The sequence below is a fragment of the Chroicocephalus ridibundus genome, chromosome 2, assembly GCF_963924245.1.
Source record: "Chroicocephalus ridibundus chromosome 2, bChrRid1.1, whole genome shotgun sequence".
NCBI lineage: Eukaryota > Metazoa > Chordata > Aves > Charadriiformes > Laridae > Chroicocephalus > Chroicocephalus ridibundus.
The window spans coordinates 6,548,257-6,575,526 of record NC_086285.1 but is presented as its reverse complement, the minus strand read 5'-3'; the positions used below and the strand labels follow the sequence as shown (position 1 = coordinate 6,575,526).

Genomic DNA, 27,270 nt, shown 5'->3' with positions numbered 1-27,270 from the left:
GAAGCACGTCACCGTGCCTCAGCCTTTGACCTGGCGCACCTGAGGGCTGGCTCCCAGCACCACCCTTGCCTCAGCCCTGAGGGGAGCTCTGCAGAAGGGACAAGTGACCTTGTCCTTCAAACCCCCCGGGGAAAAAGCATAGTCCCTAGGGCACCGCAAGGAGAGAAGACACCCCGCGAGCAGCAGCACGGGCAAAGAAATACGCCTTATCCTTTGAGCAGAAAGATGCGGAAACCGCTCTGCAGAAAAGGCGCTCTGTGGAGAAAATGGCGGAGGCCGGGGGCAGGGCGGGAACTCTGGCCCCGCCCCCCGCCCGTTCCCATAGCAACGCCTCGTCCGGCGGCCGCCCCCGCCCCGCCTCCCTGCGCGGGCCGGCAGACGAGAACAGCGCGAGGGGGCGGGACTTCCGGGGCCCCGGCTCGCCCTCCTCGGAAATGACATCGGAGTGTCAACATGCAAGATGGCGGCGCATCATCGGCAGAACACGGCGGGGCGGCGGAAAGTGCAGGTGAGGGCGAGGCAGGGCCCAGCGTGGGGAGGCGGCGGGGCTGTGGTGCGGCCTGGCCCGGCAGGAGGTGGAGGTGGAGGACGGGGACGGGTCGCGGTGGCGAGGCGGAGCGCGGCCCGGCGGAGGGGCGGTGGCGGGGGTGGGGTCAGCAGGCGTCGGGCAGGTGGTGGGGAGCGGCGGGAGGGCGCTGGGGCAGGGAGGGCTCCCCAGCGGGGCCCTGCCGCCCGGTACTGAGGGACTGTGGCGGCGGCGGCGCTCAGCTGGGGGAGGGACAGGGATTGGGGGTCTCTATGGCAACGCGGTCGCCTCCTTCCCTCTCCAAACGACACTGGGGTGAAGGGGTTGGGCTCTGCTCCAGCTGGCAGACGATGGGACAAGAGGAAATGGCCTCAAATTGCACCAGGGATGGTTTAGATTAGACCCTAGGAAAAATTTCTTCACAGAAGGGGTTGTCAAACATTGGAAAAAGCTGCCAAGGGAAGTGGTTAAATCGCCACCCCTGGAAGCATGGGTAGAAACGTGGGTAGACGTTGTGCTGAGGGACATGGTTTAGTGGTGGTTTTGGCAGTGTTGGGTTAATGGTTGGACTAGATGATCTGAAATGTAGCTTCCAACCTAGAGGATTCTATGATTTCATGATTCTATGAAGAGGATACACCCCGTCACCCCCCAGTGGTGCTCCCCCATCTTCACTAATGTCTGGGGAGGGCGTGAGTGGCTGCTGTAAGCACCATGGCCTGGCTGGATGAGGGAAAAGAGGTGCTGCTCGCTGCCAAATGGCGTCAGGTTCCCCAGCCTGGAGGAGGCAGGGCTGAACCTCTCTACCTGTCGGTCCTTTCCAGCTCCGGTCAGTGTTCCTTAAAGGAAGACTGTGGCCTGGGCAGTCTGGTGGGCGTAAACTTTCTCAGCTCCCCTGAGAGATAATCAGACCTGGTGGTGTGGGCTTGTATGTAGCTGTAAGGACACTGTTGTAGCCTTGGTGGAGACTGGAATTACCAAAGTGTGTGTAAAAAGTCAAGACCCTTTAACAGTAAAAGCCATGAAAATGGTTTTGTTATGGTTCTCAACATTTTTTGTTCTTGTTTGTGATGATACTACCAGCAAACATTTTTACAGCTTTCACTATGGAAAAGATTTAATGCTTTATCAATGTGTAAAAGTGCCTGACTCTAGTGGCAAGTGAAGGTTTCAGCTGTGTCTATCCACTGTGACCAAAGGAAACGATCAGAGGGCTGGAGAACCTCTCCTGTGAGGACAGGCTGAGAGAGTTGGGGTTGTTCAGCCTGGAGAAGAGAAGGCTCTGGGGAGACCTTATAGCCCCTTCCAGTACCTGAAGGGGGCCTACAGGAAAGCTGGGGAGGGACTCTTTATCAGGGAGTATAGTGACAGGATGAGGGGTAATGGTTTTAAACTAAAAGAGGAAAGATTTAGACTAGATAGAAGGAAGAAATTTTTTTACGATGAGGGTGGTGAGACACTGGCCCAGGTTGCCGAGAGAGGTGGTAGATGCCCCATCTCTGGCAACATTCAAGGTCAGGTTGGACGGGGCTCTGAGCAACCTGATCTAGTTGAAGATGTCCCTGCTCATGGCAGGGGGGTTGGACTAGAGGACTTAAAAGGTCCCTTCCAACCCAAACTGTTCTATGAAATATTTATTAAGCCTGAAATAGCATTAGGATCCCTCCAAACAGAAGTGTGTTTGGTTTTTGAACACATCTTTTGCATTTTATCACACAGAGGAAATGTGCGCTTCTTTACAGTCTTTAGTGTTTTTCATGGTTAAGGTAAGCACTCAGTCAATACTGTATAAAGAATTCCCTTTCCCTACCAAAAAAACCCTCAGGCATTCTTCAAAATACAAAGAATCTGAAATATAATATTCCTTTATTGACTTCAGTGCCTGTGCCATAAACAAGTTGTTGCAGGTTGCTCTCCTAAGGAGAGGGATTTTATGGTAACTAGATATTTCTTTGATGTAGTCCTGTTTCTTTCTGAAGTATTATTTCCCTGACAGCAACATACATCAAACAGTACATTGTTTCCTTTTTTACTACTACATTCCTTTTCCAAACATTACTTATCTCAAAAGCTTGTATTTACAGGTGGGTTTGTGCTGGTTTATGATGTCGTCTTTTCCGCTTTCGCTGTGTTACATTATTATTTATTTTTTTTCCCCGCTTCATGTACTGCTACACCGATCTGTGTCTCAGCCAGTACATTGTAAGTCAAGTTCTGCAGAGAATAACTTTGGTTATATTATAAGCATATATAAAGCCTTGATTAGAAGCTATTTTCTTGCACCTTTATTATTTCACCTGCTTGGTTAAAGACAGTATTTTGTTCACGTAATGGAATTCTAGGTGGCTATTGTACCTATCAGCCACTGATGGAAAATTAAAACCACTAATAACTTGTTTTACTTTCCAGTGGCTGAGCATGTGGGGTGCTACTACATCAAGCTTTTGAGAGAGAGGGGGAGAAATTTATCCCAAACCTATGAGGCTAGAGGAAGAAGCTTTTTAAAAAAATACCTCTTGGGCATGGAGGAACTTGATTCCTTACATGGGAGGAGAGCTGGTTGAAATCTATGGAAATCGGAACTATTATTATCTTGGATGCACCTGTTTTACTGGTAACCAGAACCATCCAAAATAGTCAGTTTAGGGAGCTTCTGCATGTAATTGTATGTTTCTAAGGGTTGAATCAGAATAGATTTTTTTTTTTAGGCCTCAAAATAAATTCCATGCATAAAAAAAGTTAAGAAGTTTAATTATTTAAATGTAAGTCGGGCATTTGAAATGTCCAGGGGCACACTATTGATTTGTTTTAAGCTTAGCTGTGCGTGTGTGAAGGCTGCAGTAGTGAGGTTGTCTGATTTGAGAAGGGAATGGGGACGCAGAGGTGTGTCAGACCCTGCCGTGTGATGAGAAACAGTTGGCCATATGCTGTAGCTTTCAGATATGTTATTCCTGTGAATTAAGCCAAGATGAAGTCACTTTTCAGCAGGTGGCTTAAAGTAGCTGCCCTTGAGGGGCCGCATTGGAACTGCTGTTGCAGACTTGCTGCCTGGCCAGAATAAATTCACCCTCACACTCAAAACTTATTAAGAGAACGTGGGAATTTTGCCATAAGTGATTTGAATCAGCATCTTTCTTATAAAATTATTGAATTAATTTGAAGTTCTTTTTGTCTTTAAGCCTTGTGCAGAATCAGAAGATCTTTTTGCACTGACGTTGTCGTATTTATGCACTCATATTGCATTATGAAAGCAAGTAGAAAGTGAAACAAACCTTTACATGTAGAAAATATTTCAGCTACTGATTTTTTTAATAGTACCATTTATTAAAAGAGCACTAGATTTTGTATGCTATAATCTATCAAATTTCATATCTGTTGTTTTTATATTTTATAGATAATAAATATTTAAAATATTTTTTTATATTTATTATATTATTATAATACTTAAGCAAATGAACAGCTAGTAAGTTGACAGCGTTGTAAAAGGATAAAATTAACTTCTTAATGCCTTCCATTACTTTTATTCTAGGACCTGGAGCGCCTGATAAAAACACATTGATATTTGAATTTTTAATTTAAAAATTTATTTTAAGGGATACACGTGCCCTACTAAGATATTGAGGGAATAGTTTTTTATTTTTTTTCTTAGAGGTTGACTGATGCTTCTTTAATTTTTTGATGCAGTTTGTGTCCAATGTCATGGAATCCTTCCAGTGAGTTTTAAAAATACCAGGTTTTGAATTGTTCACAACAGCATTTGTGTCTTAGAAATTTTTCTCTACTTACAAACAAGGAATGAGTGCTGACAGAGCTCAGCTGTTCACTGTTGCCTCCACCATCATGGTGTGAGGGTATTTTTAAAAGCAGGCTCTACCCATCTATTAAGACAAAATCTGTCATAAGACATGTAATGTAACGAGTGTAACAAGATTTCAGATCAGCTGATGCACTCGTCCACGAAGGAGAAACATCATGGGTTCTGTAAGAAATTCACTTGGCTTTGTGTGCTGAAACGTATCCGTTGACAGTAACTTTTTCTCTGGAGCTCTTAGATAGTCATTAAAATGATTAGTCCTGATCCATTTAGGATACTGAATCCCATAAATTCTTTATAATGAAGGTCCATTGCCTTGTAATGTTTGTGCGCTGCTGCAGTGAAAGATTCTTATTCGTTATGGGAGTTTATAAAAGCGACAGCAGTATAAATGTAAAAGGCCTTGGATGTTATTAAAATATTTCATATCCCACAAATCTTGCCACTCCCAGGCCATCATGGCAATAAACCGACTATGATCTATATCATAGTCATTATTATCTTTGTGGTTTGCAACTGACTTTGTGAATCAACGCGATGAACAAAGTAGTAATGTGCTTTCAGTCTGCCCTGTTTGAAGTGAATGCCCGTTGGTGCTCAGAGTTGGAACTTCCTGGTGGCCTCCACAGTCCTCGTCAGGCAGAACACCGTACCTTATCTGGAGCCGTAAAGATACGTATGCTGCGGGTCAGAGTTGAATTTTATCACAGCAATTTCTTCTCTGCCAAAAGCCTGTTGCTTTTACGCTGTTTAGATATGTGTGTGTGTATACACACATACTTAAATATATACTTTATATTTTTGTATTTGTTTGTATAGTTACTATATTTACTAATAGTTCTTATGTTTCTATACTCGGTGACACTCAAATTTAAAACAAACAAACAAAAACTTTCTGACCTTTTTTCCCGAAAATAAGAATATAATGGAGAACCACATGTGGATTATCAGCAGTCTTCCTCTGTTCATGTTCGAGAACTTCTGAGTTTAATGAACTTGCCTGCTGCCCACCATGCTTACACAAGTGTAGGCCTTTTAAATCAAGTTGCTGTTGCTTTTATTGATCCATTTTAAGTTCTCTGTGTTGAGAGGCATTTCAACACCCTTTCAACTGATTTTGTGGAACCCTTAATTTGTCCCTCTGTGCTAATATATAATTAATGTATTTTAATGCAAGCCTGGATGCTTCTGATGTTATTCCTCTCTTTCTAAGAGGCTCCATGTGCTATACAGCAAATGTCTTATGAGGTTATTTTTAGTTCAGCCACATATTCTGTTAGTTTTCTTCTAGCTTTTTTAATATATAAAATGTTTATTTCAGTCTCAATGACTGGTTTTCAAGAGTGGACCATTTAACATTTTTTGTTTTGGATGAGAAAATACATTTATTAAGTATTTCCAGTGTAAGCAACTGACAGTTACTAGGATGTCATTAGGCCTCCAGTGAGAGTTGAAGAGTCCATTTTTGTGCCTTTGTCATCATTTCCCATTCATATTCTGTTCATGAAAAGTGGTTTGTCTTGTCTTTGTGTAACTGCTCAAATAGCAGTAATCCTGTGAAATGTTGTTGTGGTATCCAATAAACTTGCTGACCACAAAATCATTTTCTTTAATTTTCTCACCCTTGTGCTTTTAGAATTAGGAAAAAAGAAAGAAAAAGAATTTTATGGAGCACATGCTTTATTTGGATTAGAATCACTTTTATCATTGAAAAATGGTTGTCACAGTTTTTTCCCATCACATGCAGAAAACCGCAATTATCTATTCTTTATACGATAGGGATTTCTTTTCCTTCTTACTCTTATGTTTTTAAGGCACTTTATCAGGAAAGGTATACTATTGCTTTTGTGGATGGAAAATAAAACTTTGTAGAATTGTGAGTCTGAGAGAGACAAGAGTAACTGCTTGAATTCCATGAACAGCAGCAATCACTGCTGGGTAATTTTCGAAGTGTCAAGCTTTTATTGTTGTTTTGCCATGTTGTTTTTTTTTTTTTTCATTAAAGCTGTCATGTATTTACACAAAAAAAAAGGAACAATAAGAAGTAAGATTTTAATCTTTTTTTAATTCAGTTGTTTCAGCAGAGTTACTTTGTCAAGTTTCTCACAGGAAGAAAGAAGGATGATGTTTTATTTAACGCTGAACTGGTACTGAGGTCTAGCATTTGCTCTTAGATCTACCACAGACCTATTAACCCTGAAACAATAGAATTCCTCTCTTTGTCTCAGTTCTCTTAAAATATATAAACAATACTTGCCAAGAGATGTTTGACTAACTTCATGTGTGGGAGTTATTAAAGGGATTAAAGGGCAAATTAAATTTGGCTTTCATTTAAATATTGCAGTACTGGTGGTAGTGGGAAGTGGTTGTCATTCTTCCCCGGTCATGTCTTTGAATGATGGAAAAATAGCGCCCGGGTGAGCTGACAGCCACAGTTTCAAGGTCTTCTAGGTGGAAATTTAATAGTTATGCAAATTCCATTATAGAAAGAAGTTAAAATTATTTTACTACATTTAATCTCTGTGAGCTTTTTTTCCTGCTAGATTCTGTGTTAAGAACAATATTTAGTTCTTTATTTTAGCACAAAAATACTTTATCCGTTGCATTTTAAGAAATTATGAAATGACGTTAATTCTGTCATGATTAACATAGAAATACAACTCTCAATTTCCACAGTCCTGTGAAAGTATCGATTGTGTATGAAAAGTACCTTATTTACGAGACTAAGCCACTTTTTGCTTTTTTTTGCATTTTTAAGACAATTATTTATGGCTGTTCTTTACTTGAACTTATGTAAATTTAAAAAGTAACATTAGTATGAGCAAAAAGCTCCTTAAAATGCTTGGGTGACTAACATAGTTTGACTGTCTTATTTACAAATGGAATAAAGATAAAGAACTCTATATTATACCTGAAAATATAACGAATATGGGAGGTGACCGGCAGAAGAGGAACAAATCCAAAAATTGAGGTTTTGTCAAAAAACATCCTGCTATCACTTTGGAGAAGCAAGGGCTGAAGGGCCCCTGCTGTTCCTGTGTCTGACACTATATTTCAGGAAGAGATTGTTCTCCATAGTAACTAACATCAAATTTGATCTACTGACCTTTAGGTTTTGAGTTCCTTTAGTTTGTGTCTTACATGCTCACAGTATTTTTAACTGAACATTTTCATTGGTTTTATTCAGAGAGTTTGAAAGCAGTGTGAACTTAACGGCCATCCCTTTGCCTTGTGTTTTGTACGACTTTAGACCTTGACTTTGTATCATTCTTTTACTCAAGACGTCTGTGTGGGTCTTCTAGCGATACAGATGTGAAATGATCAAGACAAGGGGAGGTGTTGCACAAACATCTTGCTCTCTGTACAAAAAAAAAATAATAAATACTTGAAGTATTTGAAGTGTTTTAACATAACACTGTTATGCGTGGTTGACCATGTCTTCTCTCGGTAACGTCTCTGAAGCTGTGCGTAGGCGGAGACTTGAGCATGTGTAGCAAGAATGTTATGGATGAGTCTGGAATGGCTGAGGGAAGCAGAGAGTGTTGGAAATTAGGACACAATCTGAAATTGGAGGAAGAGCTGTGACTCTACAAGGACTGTGAGTTGCTATCAAAGATGGTGAGCAAGAAGTGCTTTAAGGGCATTGGGACTTGACGTAATAAATGTAGTAAATGGACTTGTGGAAAGGTGGAATGGTAATGGAGAGTATTAGGGCAGAAGGATTCAGGAGGCTCTTAATTTTGATCCTCCGGTGTTCGTCGATAGAGCTGTTGCAACCATTTCTAAAACAGAGAATAGACTGGATACGTGCTTTCTAGAAGCATCTGTTTTCTTACTGTGCAGCGCTGGGATCAGATAATTCAGTTGAGGTGTTGCCCGCATTCACTAAATGGACCTGTCAGTTCTTGTGGTATAGAATGTGAGATGCTGTAAAATGTTTCTTCATTTGTAACTGAGATCTGATCTGGAAAACATTTTCTTTATACTGCTATAATGCAGTTATTGGAGAGAAACATTACTTTCAGATCTCTAGCCCAAGACTATTCCTTGAAAGCATTTTCAAAACATTGGTATTTATGTATCCAAATGATTCCTGCTGTGGGCAGATTGGATTATACCAAGCCAAAATTTTACCTTGTTGTTCTGATTATATTTTACAGAATCTGGGAAGGAACATAGCTGTCATCTTCCCCTTCTTTATGTGTGAGGGCTTTCCTCATAGTAATGCATAAACCCCATGTAAGCCCTTTGATCGGGAGAGGTGCAGCACAGTGCGGATGGGGTAGCTCTGAAGAAGCTGCAGTGCCTTAATCACGTTTATTGAACAATAATAGTGGAGAGTGCTGTAGCCTTTGAAGTATGTCTCCTTAAGTCTCCTTTTAGTGTTTCTGAACGAAACAATGAAATAACCTATCCACACAGTACTGTCAAATCAGAAGGAAAGAAACAAAAGGAATAATTTATCTGAAAGTGCAGTAAATATTTGTACTTCTTATTATATTAGAAAGTAGGCAGTTCTTTAAAAAATTGGTTTCAAAATAATAGCTGCACCTGAAAAAGGTAGATAAAATTTGTATCTGCAGTCTTTCAATGGTTTGTAATCCTTAGCGACTGTATCTTCTGCTTTGTGAGTCTGGGAAATGCTGTCATCCCAGATAGAAACTGTGAAACCTACTTAGAACTGAGACACAAACTCAGTGTGTTTGCTGGGATCACCCAGAATATCTGTGCAGAGCAGGGAGTTGAACTAAGGATTCTCTGGGTCTAAGCTGGAGTTGTAATGATTAAATAATCATTTGGGCTCCAGTTCTAGCGCTGCTGACATCTTGTCTATGATTCTTCCCCTTTTCGAGGTGGGGGGGAGTTACAGAGGTGCTGTTGGTAACTCGCAAAATAATACAAGCACTATTTAATGCTTGTAAAGCTTTTAATATTTTCTACCTGAGAATCTCACTAAAATGAAATTATATGGTAGCATTTTATGGCCAAGTCAGTATCTTAATACCATAATTGGATTTGTGTAAATGTATTTTAGGTCTCCTATGTGATTAGAGATGAAGTGGAGAAGTATAACCGAAATGGGGTAAATGCACTTCAGCTGGATCCAGCATTAAATAGACTCTTCACAGCAGGCCGAGACTCTATTATACGGATATGGAGTGTCAATCAGCACAAGGTAAGTCAAGAGAGGATTCCTATGTCTAAACTTACTGTTTTGCAAGTTATCATGCTGGTAAGCTGCCTACAAGCATACATCTGATACTCTTTTTTTAACGGCTGCCAATTACTATGATAGGAAAACCTTTTTGATACTGCTTATTCTCTGAAGAACTAGTCACAGCTGAGAGAAAAAAAGTTAAATATAGAATTATGCCATTTCCAGTGATAAAGGAGACGTAACTACAGTCACTAGAATTGTGTATCTTCTGTTAGTTACAAACGTACATTTTGATGGATTGTTTACTTTGGTCAAGGAGTATTTTCTATATGATGAAATTTGGAAGAATCTTAAGTTATCTTTTCCCTTTTATTGTTATCTTTGAAGAAAAAAAGGAAGCATTGGTCAGACTCTTTTGGTCCACTTATTTTCACCATTGTGTTTAATCTAATAACTAAAAGAGAAGAGAAGGAGGGGAGAGAACTAAATTAGTAATCGCAGAATCACAGGATGGTTGAGGGTGGAGGGGACCTCTGGAGGTCATCTGGTCCAAACCCCTTGTTCAGTCAGGGCCACCTAGAGCTGGTTGCCCGGGAATATGTCCAGATGGCTTTTGAATATCTCTAAGGATGGAGACTTTGCAACCGCTCTGGGCAACCTGTGACGGTGCTTTGTCACCCTCACAGTAGAAAAGTGTTTCCTGATGTTCAGAGGGAACCTCCTATGTTTCGGTTTGTGCCCATGGCCTCTGATCCTGCCACTGGGCACCACTGGAAAGAGAGCCTGGCTCTCCCTTTTTCACACTCTCCCTTCAGGTATGTATATACATTGATGAGCAGCCCCCACAAACCTCCTCTCCAACAGTCCCATCCCTCTCAACCTTTCCTTATAGGGGAGGTGCTCTAGTCCCTTAGTCATTTTCATGGCCCTTCACTGGACTCTCTCCAGTATGTCCATGTGTCCCTTGTACTGGGGAGCCCAGAACTGGACCCAGTGTTCCAGGTGTGGCCTCACCAGTGCTGAGGAGAGGAGAATGATCTGCGTGACCTCCCTCAAGCCGCTGGCCATGCTTTGTCTGATGCAGCCCAGGATACCATTTGCCACCTTTGTCGCAAGGCAACGTTGCTGGCTCGTGTTCACCTTGGTGCCCACCAGGACCCCCAGGTCCTTTTCTGCCAAGCTGCTTTCCAGGTGGGTGGCCCTCAGTGTATGCTGGTGTATGGGTCCCACTGAAAAAAAGGCCAGTGTTAAGAACTTGAGCAGATTACTGGAAACCAGGGCTTCCATGTGAAAGGTGCAGAGCATAAAAGTTCATGACTTAGGGAGCCTGAGAGATTCTTGTATTGTGTTTTGATTGTTCTGTTCCTCTTCACAGCAGAACAAGTCCAATTCTATAAAAGCAGAAATAACACTAGCTTGGCAGTCCCTCTTGGTTTGGTGACAAGTTTTTCTGGGATACAAAACCAAACACTTTAATGTGAAATTACATATGAAATGAAACTGTGAGTTTAAAATGTACAGGAATTCCACTGAAAACTAATTTTTGGTGTCTTGTGTAGCTGTATAGTTCTTTCACCAAAAATGTCTGGAATAGTGACTTCAAGCAACTCTACGTTAAGCAACTTTTGGTCTATTTAAAAGTTGAAGAAAATGTCCCAACAACATCTGATAGTCACAATCTTTTCCATTTGTGAAGAGATCTTTAAACTTTTCTCTTAATTTGCAGCAAGACCCTTATATAGCATCTATGGAACATCACACAGATTGGGTAAATGATATTGTGCTCTGCTGTAATGGCAAAACATGTAAGTACTGAAATGTTTGAAAGCTACAGTGTTCAGAAATTGTGTATAAAAGTATCTAATCTACGCTTTAAGTATTTTCTGTCTTTTCTTAGCAAGTAAAATTAATTTCTCTTATTTGTATTGTAACTTTGGTAAATAATGTAAGTAGGTGTTTTACTGAAAAAATTAAATGTGTTTAGATATGATTCTTTTAATCTTTTTGAAAAGAAAATTAATGAGTAGTATGGTGATACTCTAGAGTAACATATAAGCCATTAAAATTTACTCTTTATTCTTTCCACTTTAGTGATATCTGCTTCTTCGGATACTACTGTTAAAGTGTGGAATGCACATAAGGGATTTTGCATGTCAACACTAAGGACACATAAGGTGAAAAACATTATCTGTAAATACTGTATGTTATCACTGTCAATCTTTTAAATATTAAGATGTAGACTGCAAGTGGATAATGCTGTTGATTCATGTTCTTATATTTACTTCATTGTAGGATTATGTGAAAGCCTTAGCATATGCAAAAGATAAAGAACTGGTAGCATCTGCCGGGCTGGACAGACAGATATTCCTCTGGGATGTAAATACTCTAACAGCACTGACTGCCTCAAATAACACCGTAACAAGTAGGTACCTAGGGAGGGAAGGCAAATGCAATGTGTTTTATTAAATAGCATAATCTGAGATCCATTTAAGACTATAGGTACCGGTTTCTGTGTACATAAAAAATGCGCAAGAAATTTTAAAGTGGTTTTAGTATGTACTTGGTCCATTTGTTGCATTTTATAATAGCTGAAAATCTAGAGCAGCCAACAGTCACGGCATTCAGAATAGAGGACAGGTCTCTTTGAACGTTTTCTCCTGAAATGTAATGTGCTGGTATTCTCTGAAACTTGATAGAGCTTTAGCTTCAGAAGCTTTTTGCTCCTCAGCTAACCTGTTACAGAAATTTTCCCTTAGGTTATTTATTAGTGCATTTTCAATGTATTATAATTTGGTTATTTTTTGAGGGTTGTTTTGTTTACGCAGATGCTGCAAAACATGCAGTACAGCTCCTAAAGCAAAACTTGGTACATTTATCAAATCTATCAGAAGAATAAAGTTATTAGATAAATTTAGATTTAAAAAGTGTGAAGTAATACCGAGCACCGGTTACATGTAAGGATAGCATACTGGTGAGATCTAACTTACTAGTTAGATATTAGAACACAAGGGGAAACCGTCTGTAGATTCTACTTATCAGAGTTAATCCTTAATGTCATTATCCTTTAAGTAGTTGTCTGTCCCGCTTCTCTATCACAATAAAGATATTACAGTAAATTACGAGATCTTTCCCTATAGAGCAATTCCAACACAGCTTTCTTAGAATAGTCAGGAGAGAACTAGTTAAGTTTCTCTTCTGGGAAGTACGACACCGGCCTTCAAGTTCAGTTAGATTTAATTGCTGGAGTGAATGAGGTAAATCTGGATCATCAGCATCCTGGTTTGTATTGGCTATTTTTTCAGAAAGAGGTCTAGTTTGACTGTGTGTGTTTGGCTGCTTGTAGGTAGGTTGGAAAAATAGCGTTCAAAGTGTCTGATCTCTTTCATTTTATACTTTCTGTTTGATACGTGTTTAAACAGTAGCAGAGTCTCAGATTTATGCATTGGGAAAGAATATACCATCTTGCTACACTGCCACGCTTGAATTTTCTAAATAAGACTACTTATTTCCGCATTCATAGGTTAGGAATGACTCAGGAAAAATCTGCAAAACTAAATTTGGAATTAGCACAACAGGCTTTTAAGAAACTTCAGGAATATGTGATTCTGTAAATAAGATGCTGGCATATAGTTGGTTTCATGTGTTTTCTTGGCTTACTGTTTTGGCTGATTCTGAAAGGTTTGTTATTTTTATGGGTTTGGGATCTTCTGAAACTAAAGTTGCATCTGGTGGGCAGAACTGTCAGTTTTGTATTTGTTCTGTCTACAGGGCTTTTTAATTCAAGTATAGCCTTATGCTGGCAGGTCTGTGTAGCCTTCGGAAGAGAGGTGGCCTCTAGTGAGCTGTGTTGGACTGCAGAATAGGATTGGGATGGCACATGAATACACGTAACTAAATAGGTTTACCTTATATTTCCCGGAGGTTTTCTTTCACTGAAAGTAGACTTATTTTATCACTACACTTTGCTGATATCTGTAAGTTATGCTATCTTCTTGTTGAACAGAGAATTTTTGAAGGAAGAATTCCTGGCTCGCAGGAAAACTCAGTTGGGGGCGGGGGGAGATAATATTTCTTGAACACCGCGACAGTGATACAGAACCTGAGTGATTCAAGTGAATCATAATTGGGAGATGGGGAGTACTGAGGAGCTGATGCGTGTTTTAAGCCCAAGATCAAACGGAAGCGGAGGCATTACCTCTAAGATGACAGAAATAAATTTGCATTTCCAGAGTTAGAACAGTAATGCTTCATAAGGGGGAGGAAGGGGAAGCAGGGGAGTTGTTTTTCTTTCTAGTGCTCCCAGCTAACAGTATTTCTGTTGGGAAGAACACAGTATATGTCCTTAAAGAAGCTGGTTTTCCTCAGTCCTTTAAAACAATATTGGCTTTTTTTCAGAGTGCAAATGAAGATTGTTCTTGTGCATTAATCTCCTACCTGGTTACAGGGAAGCAATATGCACAAGCCAGCATTAAAAGGGAGCCTGTTTTTAAAAAGTCTCTCAGTCAGCATAGCCATAATTTAAATTAAGTGGAGAGACTTTGCTTTTGAGAGGTGGTCCCTTCCAGAAGAGGGTGGAGTCGAGCTTTGCTTCTGTTCTGGCATAAATTTTGGCGTCTGTACACTTGAGATTCTCTCTTCCTTTCCTGATGTCCAGCTTGTGGTAACTCTGTACATTATCCTTTCATAAATTATGATGATTGCTGAGGAGTGCGCTAACCTTCAAGAGTTTTTCGTTCTGCTTTTGCCTATTCTCTGGGGACAGTGGAAGACTATCACTTTATTTTGGCTACAAATAATAGATTTCATTTGAAAGTTTACATTTGGATAATCATAGCTAGTGATTAAGAGCGCCCTGAAGTAAAGCTGCGTAATTGTTCCACTGTGACAAAATGTTCATGATTTTGGCTCACAAATAGCATATTGGAAATTTATTTCCATAATATACATAAATCATTATATAAAGTGTCACATTTTTACTGGCAATACAGTTTGTTGCGATTCTCAGCCTTTGTGGCATACTGATCGTATGGTTTTGGGGCTTGATGAAGTGTCTAATGGTGCTCTCTGAATAGATGATTTTCATTTGCTATGCCTGTGCTTTTCCCAGTTGAGGGATTGGTACTTTTGTCTGTCCAAAAGTAGGTTAAGCTAGATGGTACGGAATTCTTAACTCCGATGGTAGGTGTGATGCTAAGGCGTTGCCATATGGTTTTCCCAAACACGGAAGTAGCATCCGTGCTTAAGTAACATGTTTCAACACTGCAGTGTAACTTCAGTAATGCATCTCTGCTGAACTAAGAGAAGAGCCTTTAATATATAATGTAGAATTTCACTGCTACTTGGCTTGGAATAAGATTAAATCCAAATGCTACGTATTGCAAGATCACACAGAAGTATTCTTCTCTAATGAAGAGCAAGAGTCCCTTGACGATCCTGGCACTGAATTGTGGTGCCGAAAGAGCAGCAGGATTGTAATGACCATAAGCCTGGGGGATACTTTGTTTTTATGCAGCAGGAGATTAAAGAGTTGGGATGGGGTTTTCCTAGCAATATGCTGTCTATACTCTGTCTTTTTTTTTTTTTTTTTTTAAAGTGATTCTGTATATGGGGGAGAGTGGCACTATTTTCATGGATCACAGAGAATTAAAATACCCTAAAATACCATTTTTGAGTGAATATGTTTTTCAAATGACAGCATTAAAATTGAAAATGTAAACTTTGTTTTGAAATAGCTTCTTCCCTGAGTGGGAACAAAGACTCTATCTACAGCCTGGCAATGAATCAGATGGGAACAGTTATTGTATCAGGGTCCACTGAAAAGGTGAGCAAAAATCTGGTAAGGCTCATTCCACTTCAGTTCAAAGTTTAGTATAAAGAGACAGTTTTATTCATTTTCAATGTCATGTCTGTAGCAGCTTTTGAGTTTTTAATAGTGAGGGTAGATACCTTTTTTTGAAGAGGGGAGTGTAAGCATAGGGTACAAATACCTGCCTCATTCTGAGCGTGTGTATGTATCCATATAGCTTCAATACACAGAAAAGACAATCAGATCGTCTTGTGTAACCCACTCTCTATCAGTTATCGTTATGTTTCACCACAAGAGCTCTGATTTTGGGGGCACATTACCCAGATGATTATAGAAACTGAAGCAGTTGCCACAGGGAAGAAAGAAGTGGTGCCAGCAATTTGTAAGACCCCTGCAGGAGCTGGGAAATGAAGTGAGCTAATGAAGTCAAGCCCATGCTCTTTGTTTTAAAGGAAGGTGAAACATTCTAAAGTCCCCTACGAGTTGTTTTTTTACCTAATCTAACCTTGAGACAATTTTATTTTCAAGTCAGTATAAAAATGAAAATACGATACACCAACGAAGTATCTGAGAGGATTCGCAGAATCTCTTTTTTTACCCACATCACCCTATCCTGTTTCCAGTCACTTCCATTCTTTAATTTCTTAAGAAGACAGAAAAAGCCAGAATGAATGAAATTAAAATCTAGTGAAATCACATCTGATTATTAGAGGTGCATAAGATCTAGTTACGTCTGTCTTGTTCTAATGAATGTTTTTGGTGATGGATGTCTGTGTGTTGGGAATAAGGGTCAGTTTATTTGGGAAGGCTTAATTTTCTGGAGAAAAAATGCATTGTTGGGAAGAAAGATGTTAATGCCAGTTATCCAATGTCTATTTATGTAGGTTCTAAGGGTGTGGGATCCAAGAACTTGTGCAAAACTAATGAAACTCAAAGGGCACACGGACAACGTAAAAGCTTTGTTGTTGAACAGAGATGGTACCCAGGTATGTGCTTTAACATGAGACAAAGCCATTTTACAGAAAGCAGAAGTATCATTAGTCTTTTTAAATATTTTATGTCAGAGATTACAGAAGGCAGCTTAACATGTATTTTACAGATATTTAGTGATTAAAGGAGAGAGGCTGGTGGGTGAAAGCTCTGTTTTATTACAGGTCCATCTAGGTATGGAGGGGGCGGTTTACATAAAAGGTCTGGAGACTGCGACTAGAGTTGTTAACTGCCAGTCTTTGTTTAGCACTGTCTTAATGGAAAAATGTAACCATAAGAATTATGAAAGCTCTTTATGGATAAAGTGATTTTAAAAGACTTAAATAACCTTCTTGATTTAAGTATGATGGTTGTTGCTCAGTGTCTTTCAGGCAGCTCTGATGGGACTATCCGCCTGTGGTCCCTTGGGCAGCAGAGATGTATAGCCACATATCGAGTCCATGATGAAGGTGTTTGGGCTCTGCAGGTCAATGAAGCCTTCACTCATGTTTATTCAGGAGGAAGAGACAGGAAGATTTATTGTACAGATTTACGAAATCCCGATATCCGTGTTCTTATCTGTGAAGAAAAGGCACCTGTTCTTAAGGTAATTGAGTTGAATTCAGAGAATCACAGAATGGTTGAGGTTGGAAGTGGCCTCTGGAGGTCATCTGGTCCAACCCCCCTGCTCAAGCGGGCCACCTAGAGCTGGTTGCTCAGGACCAAGTCCAGACGGCTTTTGAATGTCTCCGAGGATGGAGACTTGGCAACCTGTGCCGGTGCTTTGTCACCCTCACAATAGAAAAGTGTAATTTTATGGCATGTTGTCTAATGAAATAGTGGCTTGAGGTATAAGTTGATAGAAGAATGCGTATTGGGTAACAGGTGTTTACTACACCATGTCTTCAGTATTTTGGGTTTATCTCCTAAATTACATCTGAAACTTAATTGTCTGAAGAAGATAAATGCCTGGCAGCTACTTAAACTCTGCAAATTCAAATATTTCTGAAATTGAAAATGCTTCGGACATGAAAAGTTGTTTTTGCCAGACTCTAGTACAGTTTTAAGAAACTAAGCCAGCATTGCCAAGGCTTTAGACAAAAATGGATGTTTCTTAGCAGGAATATCTATGGCCTTGGAACATGTAGGTGTGTCAGGAGTGTGCAATTGAAACGGATAGCAGTATACAAGCAATCTGGCTTTCATTGTGAGTGAACTCTTTTGGCCTAGTATGTTCAGATAAATCCATGGAGGTATTAATGTAGTTTTGAAAAAGTCAGAGTCTGAGAAATTTCAGTTCAAAATGGAAAATGAAAGCTATGGTCAGCTGTACGAAGATCAGAAGGGGTCTCTAATATCTTAGCTACAGTGATTTCTTATTGTCCAGGGAATGTAACAGCAGAGCCAAATGTATAAAGTTCTGTTTTTTAGTTAGCACAGAACTTCTTACATTTTCTTTTTAGCCATGTGGAGCATTTGAATGCAAAGTAATTCAGAAAAATATCAAACTGTCCATTAGACAAGATCGCATCATACTAGAGGCAACTTAAATACTGGATCTTTAGACACGTCACATCTACTGTTGTCCGTGTCCAGAATTTATTTGCTGAATATTTGAAACGAATTCTCTGGAGTTTCAAAAATTGCAGCTTAGTTATTTTTCGTTTAAACTTCGTATTTCTTTAGTAAACGGAAAGTAGTGCTGTTTCTGAGATAACATCCAAGTATGGGAGCAGGTCTGCACAGAGCAAATATTAATTGACCAATAGAAAATTAAGTTAAGCGTGCCTGAAAATATCTGTGGTTTCATTATTTAGATGGAACTTGATAGATCAGCTGATCCTCCTCCAGCACTTTGGGTTGCAACAACTAAATCCTCGGTGAATAAATGGGTAAGTGATGTATTTTACACCCTGTGAATTCAATTAAGTAGTCACAGATTTGCAGTCTTGGTTTGGGAACTGTTGGGCTGTTGCTTGCAATTTGACTGTAACTTGTTATGATCTGTAAGCTTTCTTTCAAAAAAATTATAAAATGCTAATACTGAAATTGATCAAAAGACATTAAGCTTTGAATTACTTCCTTTGCTAGCTATTTACGCCGCTTTTAGAAATAAATTATCTTACTCGGAACTGGATGGTTAACATCTAAATAGCAGCATGAACTGGCAGTTGTTACTCACAGATAAAAGCAAAGTTTATAAATTTTTACGAATGTGTCATTATTTTGTTTCTTTAGACTTTGAAGGGAATTCATAATTTTAGAGCATCTGGAGATTATGATAATGATTGTACCAATCCTATACCACCCCTGTGTACACAGCCTGACCAAGTTATAAAAGGTAAACATCTGTTTTCCAGAGTACCTTTATAAAATCTGTTATCATTAGCAGAAATGGTACATCTTTAGGACTGGCTCAAGTTTTTAGGTAACTGATACTGTGATCTCATCTGAAACAAAGACAATGTGGTTATCATCGATCTAGTGTTAGTTACAGTTAAAATAGTGCCTTGGTGATATCCAAGTCTTACATCAAATAGTGAAACCAAAGAACAATCACACGTGTTGTGTTATACAGTTTAATGTAATATTACAAAAAAAAAATAAATCACTGTAGTGACTTTTAATTCTTGTTTATTTGCTAGGGGGTGCTAGTATTATTCAGTGCCACATTCTTAATGACAAGAGACACATATTAACCAAAGACACAAATAATAACGTGGCATACTGGGACGTCTTGAAGGTGAGTATATCATTTTGGATTAAACATCTACTGTTGGATGATTAATTATTTTGTACCTTTTTTTATATATTTTTTTAGTCCTGTGGTGGAAAGTAAGTCATCTTTCTGTCCCGAGACACAATGCAAAGATTGTTTTTGAAACGGCAGGGGACATTTCTGAGCTTTTCTGCATCTTTGCCTGATGCGAGGCTGGGTAGTGACACCTTCATTCACCTGAACTTGAGACCCTTGAATTCTCTCCTGAAAATAGTAGTGTTGGTTTTGATTGGGTTTTGTTTTGAAGAGGACTCGTAGAGGCCTGTCTGTCCAGTGTGGTGTGGAATAGCATAAGACAGCTTAGGCTGCAAAAGGAAAACCTGTGCTTCAGGTCCTCCTGCAAACCCACGGATCCCACTCGAGTGTGCTGACTGGGAGTCTGTGGAGCAGTCTGAGGGCAGGAACTCACCACTGCCCTTGGTAGCTGACAAGAAAGCCAGGACTGGAAGGAGACTTAGCAGGAGGAGGCATGGCTCCCACCTAGTGTTACTTGCTCCTGGGAGAAGAGAGAGAGACTTGGCGTGGCATTTATCTTGCTTTACCCAACAATTGGTCAGAGGAGAGGGAAGAGAGTGCAGAGAGAAAGGACTGGAATCCCAGATCAGTGAGATGGTCAGCAATTTCTTCTCTTGCAAAATCCATTTTGAAATTCTAAATCTTTTCTAAATCTTTCATCTTGAACTATGCAGTGCTCCAGCCACAATTCAGCAATGAAGTAAAGCACGCCCAGCTGACTTACTGAGTTGCTAAATGAAGTAAGAAAGCAGGGAATTAAGTTGGAGAATGTAAATTTGTACTAAAAATTATCTTCTATGGAAAAGTGAATAGCTTTTCTTTCTTTCATTTACAGTTGGTATTTATTTAAGTACAGTGTTAGATTTCAGGACCAAAGTCAAATGCCAATGGTAATTTGTACCTTCATTCAATTCCTTTTCTGTTGGTAAGGGTTTCAGAACCATCTCTTAGATATGTTTGAATACATATTCACTGTAGAGATGGGGTTACTCGCCAGGTCAAAGTGTCATCTTTTGTGTAGGGTCACTGTGCTCTAAAGCCGAGACGCTTTATTGAGGATGCTGGAAGAAGAGAGGGAGGTTTTCTTACCTGTAGCTACACCCGTCAGTCTTTGCTTCCTGTAACTTTTCCTGGATTTTGAGGAAATAAGTCTTGTAATAAATTACAATCCTTAGCATTTGCTCAAAGCACGTGTTTCAGGATGACTCTGCAAGTAGATTACAAGAGTTGGGATGTTAACAGAATTACTTGAGAAACTTTAAAAATAAAAGTATAAAATAAATCAGATAGATAAAACAAAACAGGAAAAAAAGAATCTGCGTACAAATTTACTCACTGCTGTTCCCATTGCAGCAGCTGAGCTGAAGTTTTGCTAGATTTGCAACAAATATTGGTATTTGTTGGAGAATTGTACTGAAATATTGATACTGATGGGGAGAATGACAGAGGAGGCTAGAAGACAGCTTTCTGCTCAGTGACAGGGAAAATGTGTTTTATTAATGTGAAGTAATACTTTCATAGCTCTCCATGGGCTTGCTGCCACTACCTCAGAAATAAATAAGAAATAAAAAATAAAGTTTACTTACCCCATAAACTGTTGTTCAATTTTTTGAGAAAAATTTGAACCTTTAACTTGTGCGTTTCTGGGCTACAGTATTCATGGAGAAATCAGAAGTCGTAATCATTCCAGGTGTATGTGAAAGTCAAGTAAAAGGTTTGAGGTGTTGATACGACTCAGTGCTCAGAATTTTAAAACTTGTGCATTTCTTTTGGTGTACAGGCATGCAAAGTTGAAGACCTTGGGAAAGTAGACTTTGAAGAGGAAATTAAGAAGAGATTTAAAATGGTGTATGTGCCAAACTGGTTCTCAGTAGACTTGAAAACTGGGGTGAGATACAACTCCTAAATCTATTGTTGTAATGTCATATTTCATATAATTTCATATACTGTTTGTTCACAAAGGTTTTATTGTGTTAAAAGTTTTGAAGAACGATCATCATCTATCTGATGGATTATTTTGAAGCAAAACAGCAAATTTTACCTCACTTCTCAATAATCTGAATAACAGATTTTTATTTTCTTATGGTATGGTCAGTTTAAATCCACTAATACCAATAAAGTGTGCTATCATGCATTTAGAAATTCTTTGTTTTGTATTCCCAGCTAAGTATGAACAAAATGAATTTATAGACGTGTTTGATACAAAACTACTATTGCATTCCTCTTCCTGGTGGTCTTTTCCCAACAGATGTTGACAATTACTTTGGATGAAAGCGACTGCTTCGCAGCCTGGGTTTCAGCAAAGGATGCTGGATTTAGCAGTCCAGATGGTTCTGATCCAAAATGTAAGTTTTAACTAATATTAGTGTTTTATTGAGACAAAAAAGCAGAATAAATTCCAGTATTTATGTTTCAAAGTATTCCAGTGACACATATGTCAGTAGCTGGATATTAGGGCTTATTTTCTTGAGACTAAATTCTGCAGAGAATTCTCCGATGAGAATGTTTGCTTTTTTCTGAAACATTTCACTCATGTTCAGGTTTTCTATTTAACTTGGTTTAAAACCTTGAAGAAGCAAAAGAGAAAAAGTAATATTCCTAAACTTTGAACTATTACCTAATCTAGAGAATGTTACAGCGGACGAGTGATCCAACAGTAGTGATTATAAAATCATCTTTTTCTGAAAGGCAGTAATATATAGCTCTGTGATGAGCAGATTTCTTGTGCCCATAAATAGTTTAGTTTGGGAACAGAACTACTCAAACTTTTGGGAAAATTTTCAGCTGTGGATCAAATGTAGAATATTATGATGCCCACATTTTTTACGTAACTGAAGTTCTACCTCGTTACATCTTGACAGTAAACCTTGGAGGGCTTCTGCTACAGGCACTTCTGGAGTATTGGCCTAGAACACACATCAATCCAATGGATGAAGAAGAAAATGAAATAAATCATGGTTAGTATTTTAATATTTTCCTTTTTTGGGATTTGTTCATACATTCTGTTTGTTTATATTTCTGTTTCTTTAACAGATATAACTTGACTTGCTGTCTTATACCTGCCTCTCTCTGCATTATAGACTAATGTTTTTTAATGCTTTTATATCTGCTTTACACCAAAATTTGCTGAGTAGCTTTCTTCTTCTGAAAGTATCAGCAAAAATCTTAAGAATTCTAGTTCATAAAAAAAAAAAAAAAAAAAAAAAGGTGAAAAGATGATTCTGAAGTTAAAGAAACATGATGCCTTGATGGAAAAACAATTACTGGCAAAACTAAGGCTTGACTTGGAAAAGAAATAGCCTAGATAATGACGGCAAAGAGCAATAGTTCAGTTATTCAACATTAGCCAGCATTCTCTTGACATAATTCCAACTTGTTTCTAGGCATTATGAACAATATAAAATAAAATAAAGATTTATTCGAAAAAAATCTATTCAGTGGCTATTAGAATAACACATGAGGTCGGTCTATACAGAACCATCTTAGGGTGTTTTTTCAAGGTAATAATTCTAAGTCTCATCAGGCATGAGATAAAAAGCACAGCTGTATAAAACGTGAGATAGTGGCTGAATCTGGCAGAATAAAGAGCCTGTATAACTCCTACATTTGTGGATTATGCTGAAGTGAATTCAACTCGGATCACAGTTCACTGGATAGTCTTGCCTTTGGTGATTAAGAAATTACTTCCTACAGATAATGCAATTAAGAAAACTGTAAGTTCAGCAATATCTTGCCATTTTGTGACAAAGATTGTGCCAAGAGTTAGCTACTCTCTTCTTTCAAAAATTACCTCCACGGAGGGTTAACAGCACTTGGCAGGCTTTTCTCGTACAGTTGCCGATTCTCATCGTTTTGTGTATTGGCAGTCTACAGCTTGAGAGTCAGACAATACACACCAGACGTGTAACTCAGGCTTCTGTATTGTTGGAACAATGATGCTGCACTATTTATTTCCGTGAATAGTTGTGGATTAGTGGAATATTCACTACAGAATCAGTCTTTGTTTTCCCTTTCAAAAGTAATAATTAAGAAACTGACACTGAACAGTGACTTAAGAAGATAAAGTGTACCTGTTGGGCACTGAAATTTGTATGCAGAGACAATAACTTAAATGTACATATATGTGTGTATGTGTTTGTATGTGTGCAGGATTGTTCCTCTCAGTTGTTAACAGAACTGTTATGAAGAATTCCTTCAAGCTGTAGGATTTTTCACTTGTTCTAACTTCAATATCATTTCATCCTTTCTAATAGAGAATAGGTTTTCTTTTTTGGTTTCTTTGCTTGATATGATTTTTGACCTTTCTTTCACTACATGTGCTACTGGCCACAAAGCTAAGGAAATATTAATCTCATGAGACGATGCCATTTAAATTTCTTATGTTGCTTGAATTCAACGTACACAACGTTAACATACAATAGTTAGAGGCTGCAATGGAATCGAGGTGATCTTTCTCAAGTGAAAGGAAGGCATCTAAATACTTCTACGTTGTATTTCAAGATACCTGTAACTACAAGCTGCACTGTTCAAGAGCTGCATAAATGATGCTGATTTTTCTTTAATCTTACCCTATCCATCTGATGTGGAATCAGGTTCTTTAGTGTTTGAAGACCATGCTGCTAGAACTAGCTAAAAATAAATTGAATTTAGAATGCAGTAACTTCAAGGAAATGTGAGTCTGAGCTTTACTAGTACACTAATTCGACATCTGGCAAATCCAGGTAGAAAAGCAAAGCTAAGATCCTTCACAGTTCTGTACTGTCACTGGGGGGGGAGCGGGAAATAGTCTTGTCTCAGCAGAATCTCTTTAGCTGGTTTCTAATATCAGTATTGTTCAGTTTCACAAATCCTCAGAATTCTGTTATGGAACTGGAGGAAAGTAGTTACCAGATTTTGGCTCGTGAGGTCTGTTTACCTTTTCTTAAAGGCTTTTGGAATAGGCCTTCCACAAACTTCTCGTGATCTAGTTACTCTCTAGTGTTTCTTTTTATATACTTTCTATGTGTTGGAAATGGGGATTTTCTTGTTTTTTATGAAGCTTATGGTTTTGTTAATTTATGCGATACATTAACTCTAGGTGGAAAGGACACTTTTTGGCCTGTGTATACCCAGTTTTAAGGCCTCGTGAAGTCTCACTGTTGTGTATATTATTTCTTTCCAACAGTGAATGGTGAGCAGGAGAACAGAGTCCAGAAAGGAAACGGATACTTTCAAGTGCCACCACATACACCAGTTATTTTTGGTGAGGCTGGAGGACGCACTTTGTTCAGGTATAAAAATTCAAGAGTGTAAATTCAGTGGCTAAACGATCACTTTCTTTGTGCAAGCAGAAATGTTCTCAGAAGGTAATACTTGCATCTGTTCTGTACTGTATATTCAAGACAAACCTGTGACAGGCAAAATAAGTAGCTGTTAATGGCAATTTTGCCTTGTCCAACTGAGTGCATGACTTTGAACATCAACAAGGTGTGGGGTTTTACAACGGTAAGAGTTGTATATTGTTCTTAGCTGTATGTCATAGCTTTGAGATCTTTTTCGGTGCCTTCTTTCTGCAAACCAATTAAATGGACTTAGTTTTAGAAAGAAATTGTGCCACTTCAGATTCTTGTAGAACTTCTCTTACGGGTCTGTTGTGCTGGTCTTTGAGCCATTAATGACTCAGACAGGAGATCTTCCTCATTAGGGAGTTGGTTTCTGCGCCCAAAATTATAGTTGATGACCCATTAGAAGCTCCTCAGCTCTGGCAAGTAGGAGCACAGGCTCTGTACCGTAACGTGTATATACTGATGACTCTTCTGTTTCTTTTCATTCTATGTTGAAAAGCTAACTGTGGTATATGATCTGTCAAAGACAGTTTAATAGTGCTGCAAATGAAATGCCAAACTTTCAAATACTGTGAAGCATTTAATATTTACTAACAATGGATTTTAATTTGGGAGTGAGGAGTATTTAATTTGGGGGTTTTGTTTCCCAGGCTGAATAGACCCAAAGTCTACATAGTTTTCAGTCCGTGAATTGGCCAGTAAAACAGGGCAACCTGTTTTCAGCTTTGAAAACTGGTAACTTTTTGTCTGCAGGATCAATGTACTTGCTGGGGCTTAATATTTGCATCCATTCCGTACTGGTGGACGTTATGTTTTATATAGCTTGTTCTCAAGACAACACAGAAGAGATGCCATTGGAGGGAGCAAGCCATACTTATTGGACCTAAAGGGTGGCTTGCAGGAGTCTCTGACAAAATACTTGATTGGAATTTATAAAATTGTATGTGGCTTTGTTTCATATTGTATGTGCACATTTCTTAAAATTGGGTTTATTCTTTCCATTTGGTGAGAGCTTAGCAGACGCTTTACATGCCAAGCTCGTTTTCCCCAAACAGAAAAGAACTGCTTTTTGCCAGACGCCTTTCCCCTTCTCCTGACTGTTTTGTACCTCAATACACAAACACACGCAATCCATGAGTGAAGCAGTTTTTTAAATTTCTCTGTGCCATAGCCTTTAGTTTCCAGAGATACTTCTCCCTGTTTCTGCTCTAGGGATCTGTCTTCTTCCTGCAGCTGCTTTTTCTGGTCTTTACAGAAAATATGCGATCACTTCCTCAATAAGTTTGATGATGTGAAGGGCCGGCTAACCAAGTTCAAGCTCCCTGCCCATTAAGAGGGCAGGTCCTCTCCTGAGAGCTTTCTAATGCACATTACAATAATTGTTTTCATTCACAAAGATTATTTCTGTATGTCTTAGGTTATTATGTCGGGATTCGGGTGGTGAAACTGAATCTATGCTTCTTAATGAAACTGTGCCACAATGGGTAATTGACATCACTGTGGATGTAAGTATCATGTGTACAGATTTTGCTTTTTTGTTGCCCTTTTTTTTTTTTTTAAAGGTGAACTGGAGTTGTTTTAACCGTACAGGATCTGAAATGATAGTTTAAATTGTTGCTCTGTTTGTATTTAAAATAAGTGTTCTCAAGGTCTGTATCCAAGACCCTTTGAGATTCATTATTTTTTGGTGTGTCCAGTTAAGGTATTTTTGCTCACTTTCTTTTGATAGAAAGTCTTAGAAAAAGAATTCAAAGCACTGTGCATAATTGCTATCCTTTTCAAGTGCGGAGCTCAGGAACAGAGAATACTCTTCATATTGCTGCAGTCTTTTGATACTATCTAATTTCCTTTGAAATAAATGGTAATTTATATTCAAAAGCTAGATATAATATGTGCATCATCTAAATTGAAGCATCTCAGGAGTATGAGTAGTTTGGAAGTTGGCTGTGGTGCTTATGTTGATTAAGAATCTCTCGTGGTTTTTGATAATTAGGAGCTGAATGTACTTCACATACCAGCTGGTGGAAATAGGAGCTGATAACAGTTCATCCTAAATTAACACTTCTCAAATTCGTTTCCTTCTAGAAAAATATGCCCAAATTCAATAAGATTCCCTTCTACCTCCAACCGCATTCATCATCAGGGGCAAAAACTCTGAAGAAGTAAGTAATGCGTATTTGCATTTTTATTACTATTTATTTTTTATTTTAATTATACTTTTATTATTATTTAAATATACTAATGATATGTATTTATATTACGTTCCCTATTTCTAACTGTGATGAATAATAGCTTTTTAAAAGGAAAAGGTACAAAACCTGCACAGGTTAGAAATCAGTGCAGGTCCTCAGATATGAAATCAATGTCATAGACAATGTGCTTACCATTTCTGTGCAACAGTTCGGGGTATTTTCCACAAACGCCCAGTTCCTCTTTGAGTCTTTCTGAATTCTTTTCATCATTTGTGAAAGAGGAGCTTAATAGACTTTTTGTGCACTTTGTGGAAAAACTGCTGCTGCTTATTGATTTAGAACGCCCTTCTGTTCCTGTAGTAGGGTGAAAAGCATATTCTGGTTTACCTCTTTTATTATTCCATATCCTCTGTCCTTCTTGTACTAATCCCTTTTCTACAGAAAGAATGAGGGTTGTGTACAATACCCTTCATCTAAGGTTTGATTTTAATTCGGTCTTTTGAGTATCTTACCGCTTTTCTGAGTCCCTTTTGCTGTGTGAATCTTTGGATAAACAACTGTTACGGTCATGGTGTTCTGGATGATCCTGATAATTTACTAATAAACTTACTATAATGTAAAAAGCTTATCTTTGTACTTGCATAGTTTGCTACAAATAGGGTATTCTGAAGATAAGAAATAGTTTCT

At 38.7% G+C, this 27,270-nt stretch overlaps 1 protein-coding gene across 1 annotated transcript in view; it reads left to right on the top strand.

Annotated features, from left to right (window-relative positions):
- The first annotated feature begins 392 nt into the window (after nt 1-392).
- WDR48 (WD repeat domain 48) overlaps nt 393-27,270 on the top strand; it is a 28,885-nt gene continuing 2,007 nt past the window's right edge. The window contains exons 1-17 of the mRNA XM_063324345.1: nt 393-508; nt 9,376-9,516; nt 11,225-11,303; nt 11,590-11,672; nt 11,791-11,920; nt 15,231-15,319; nt 16,189-16,290; nt 16,656-16,880; nt 18,091-18,165; nt 18,512-18,614; nt 18,919-19,016; nt 20,848-20,955; nt 21,316-21,412; nt 21,929-22,024; nt 24,232-24,337; nt 25,809-25,896; nt 26,477-26,553. Of these exons, the coding sequence (XP_063180415.1) occupies nt 461-508; nt 9,376-9,516; nt 11,225-11,303; nt 11,590-11,672; nt 11,791-11,920; nt 15,231-15,319; nt 16,189-16,290; nt 16,656-16,880; nt 18,091-18,165; nt 18,512-18,614; nt 18,919-19,016; nt 20,848-20,955; nt 21,316-21,412; nt 21,929-22,024; nt 24,232-24,337; nt 25,809-25,896; nt 26,477-26,553 (1,745 nt within the window). The 5' untranslated portion in view covers nt 393-460. The remainder of the gene's footprint in view (nt 509-9,375; nt 9,517-11,224; nt 11,304-11,589; nt 11,673-11,790; nt 11,921-15,230; nt 15,320-16,188; nt 16,291-16,655; nt 16,881-18,090; nt 18,166-18,511; nt 18,615-18,918; nt 19,017-20,847; nt 20,956-21,315; nt 21,413-21,928; nt 22,025-24,231; nt 24,338-25,808; nt 25,897-26,476; nt 26,554-27,270) is intronic.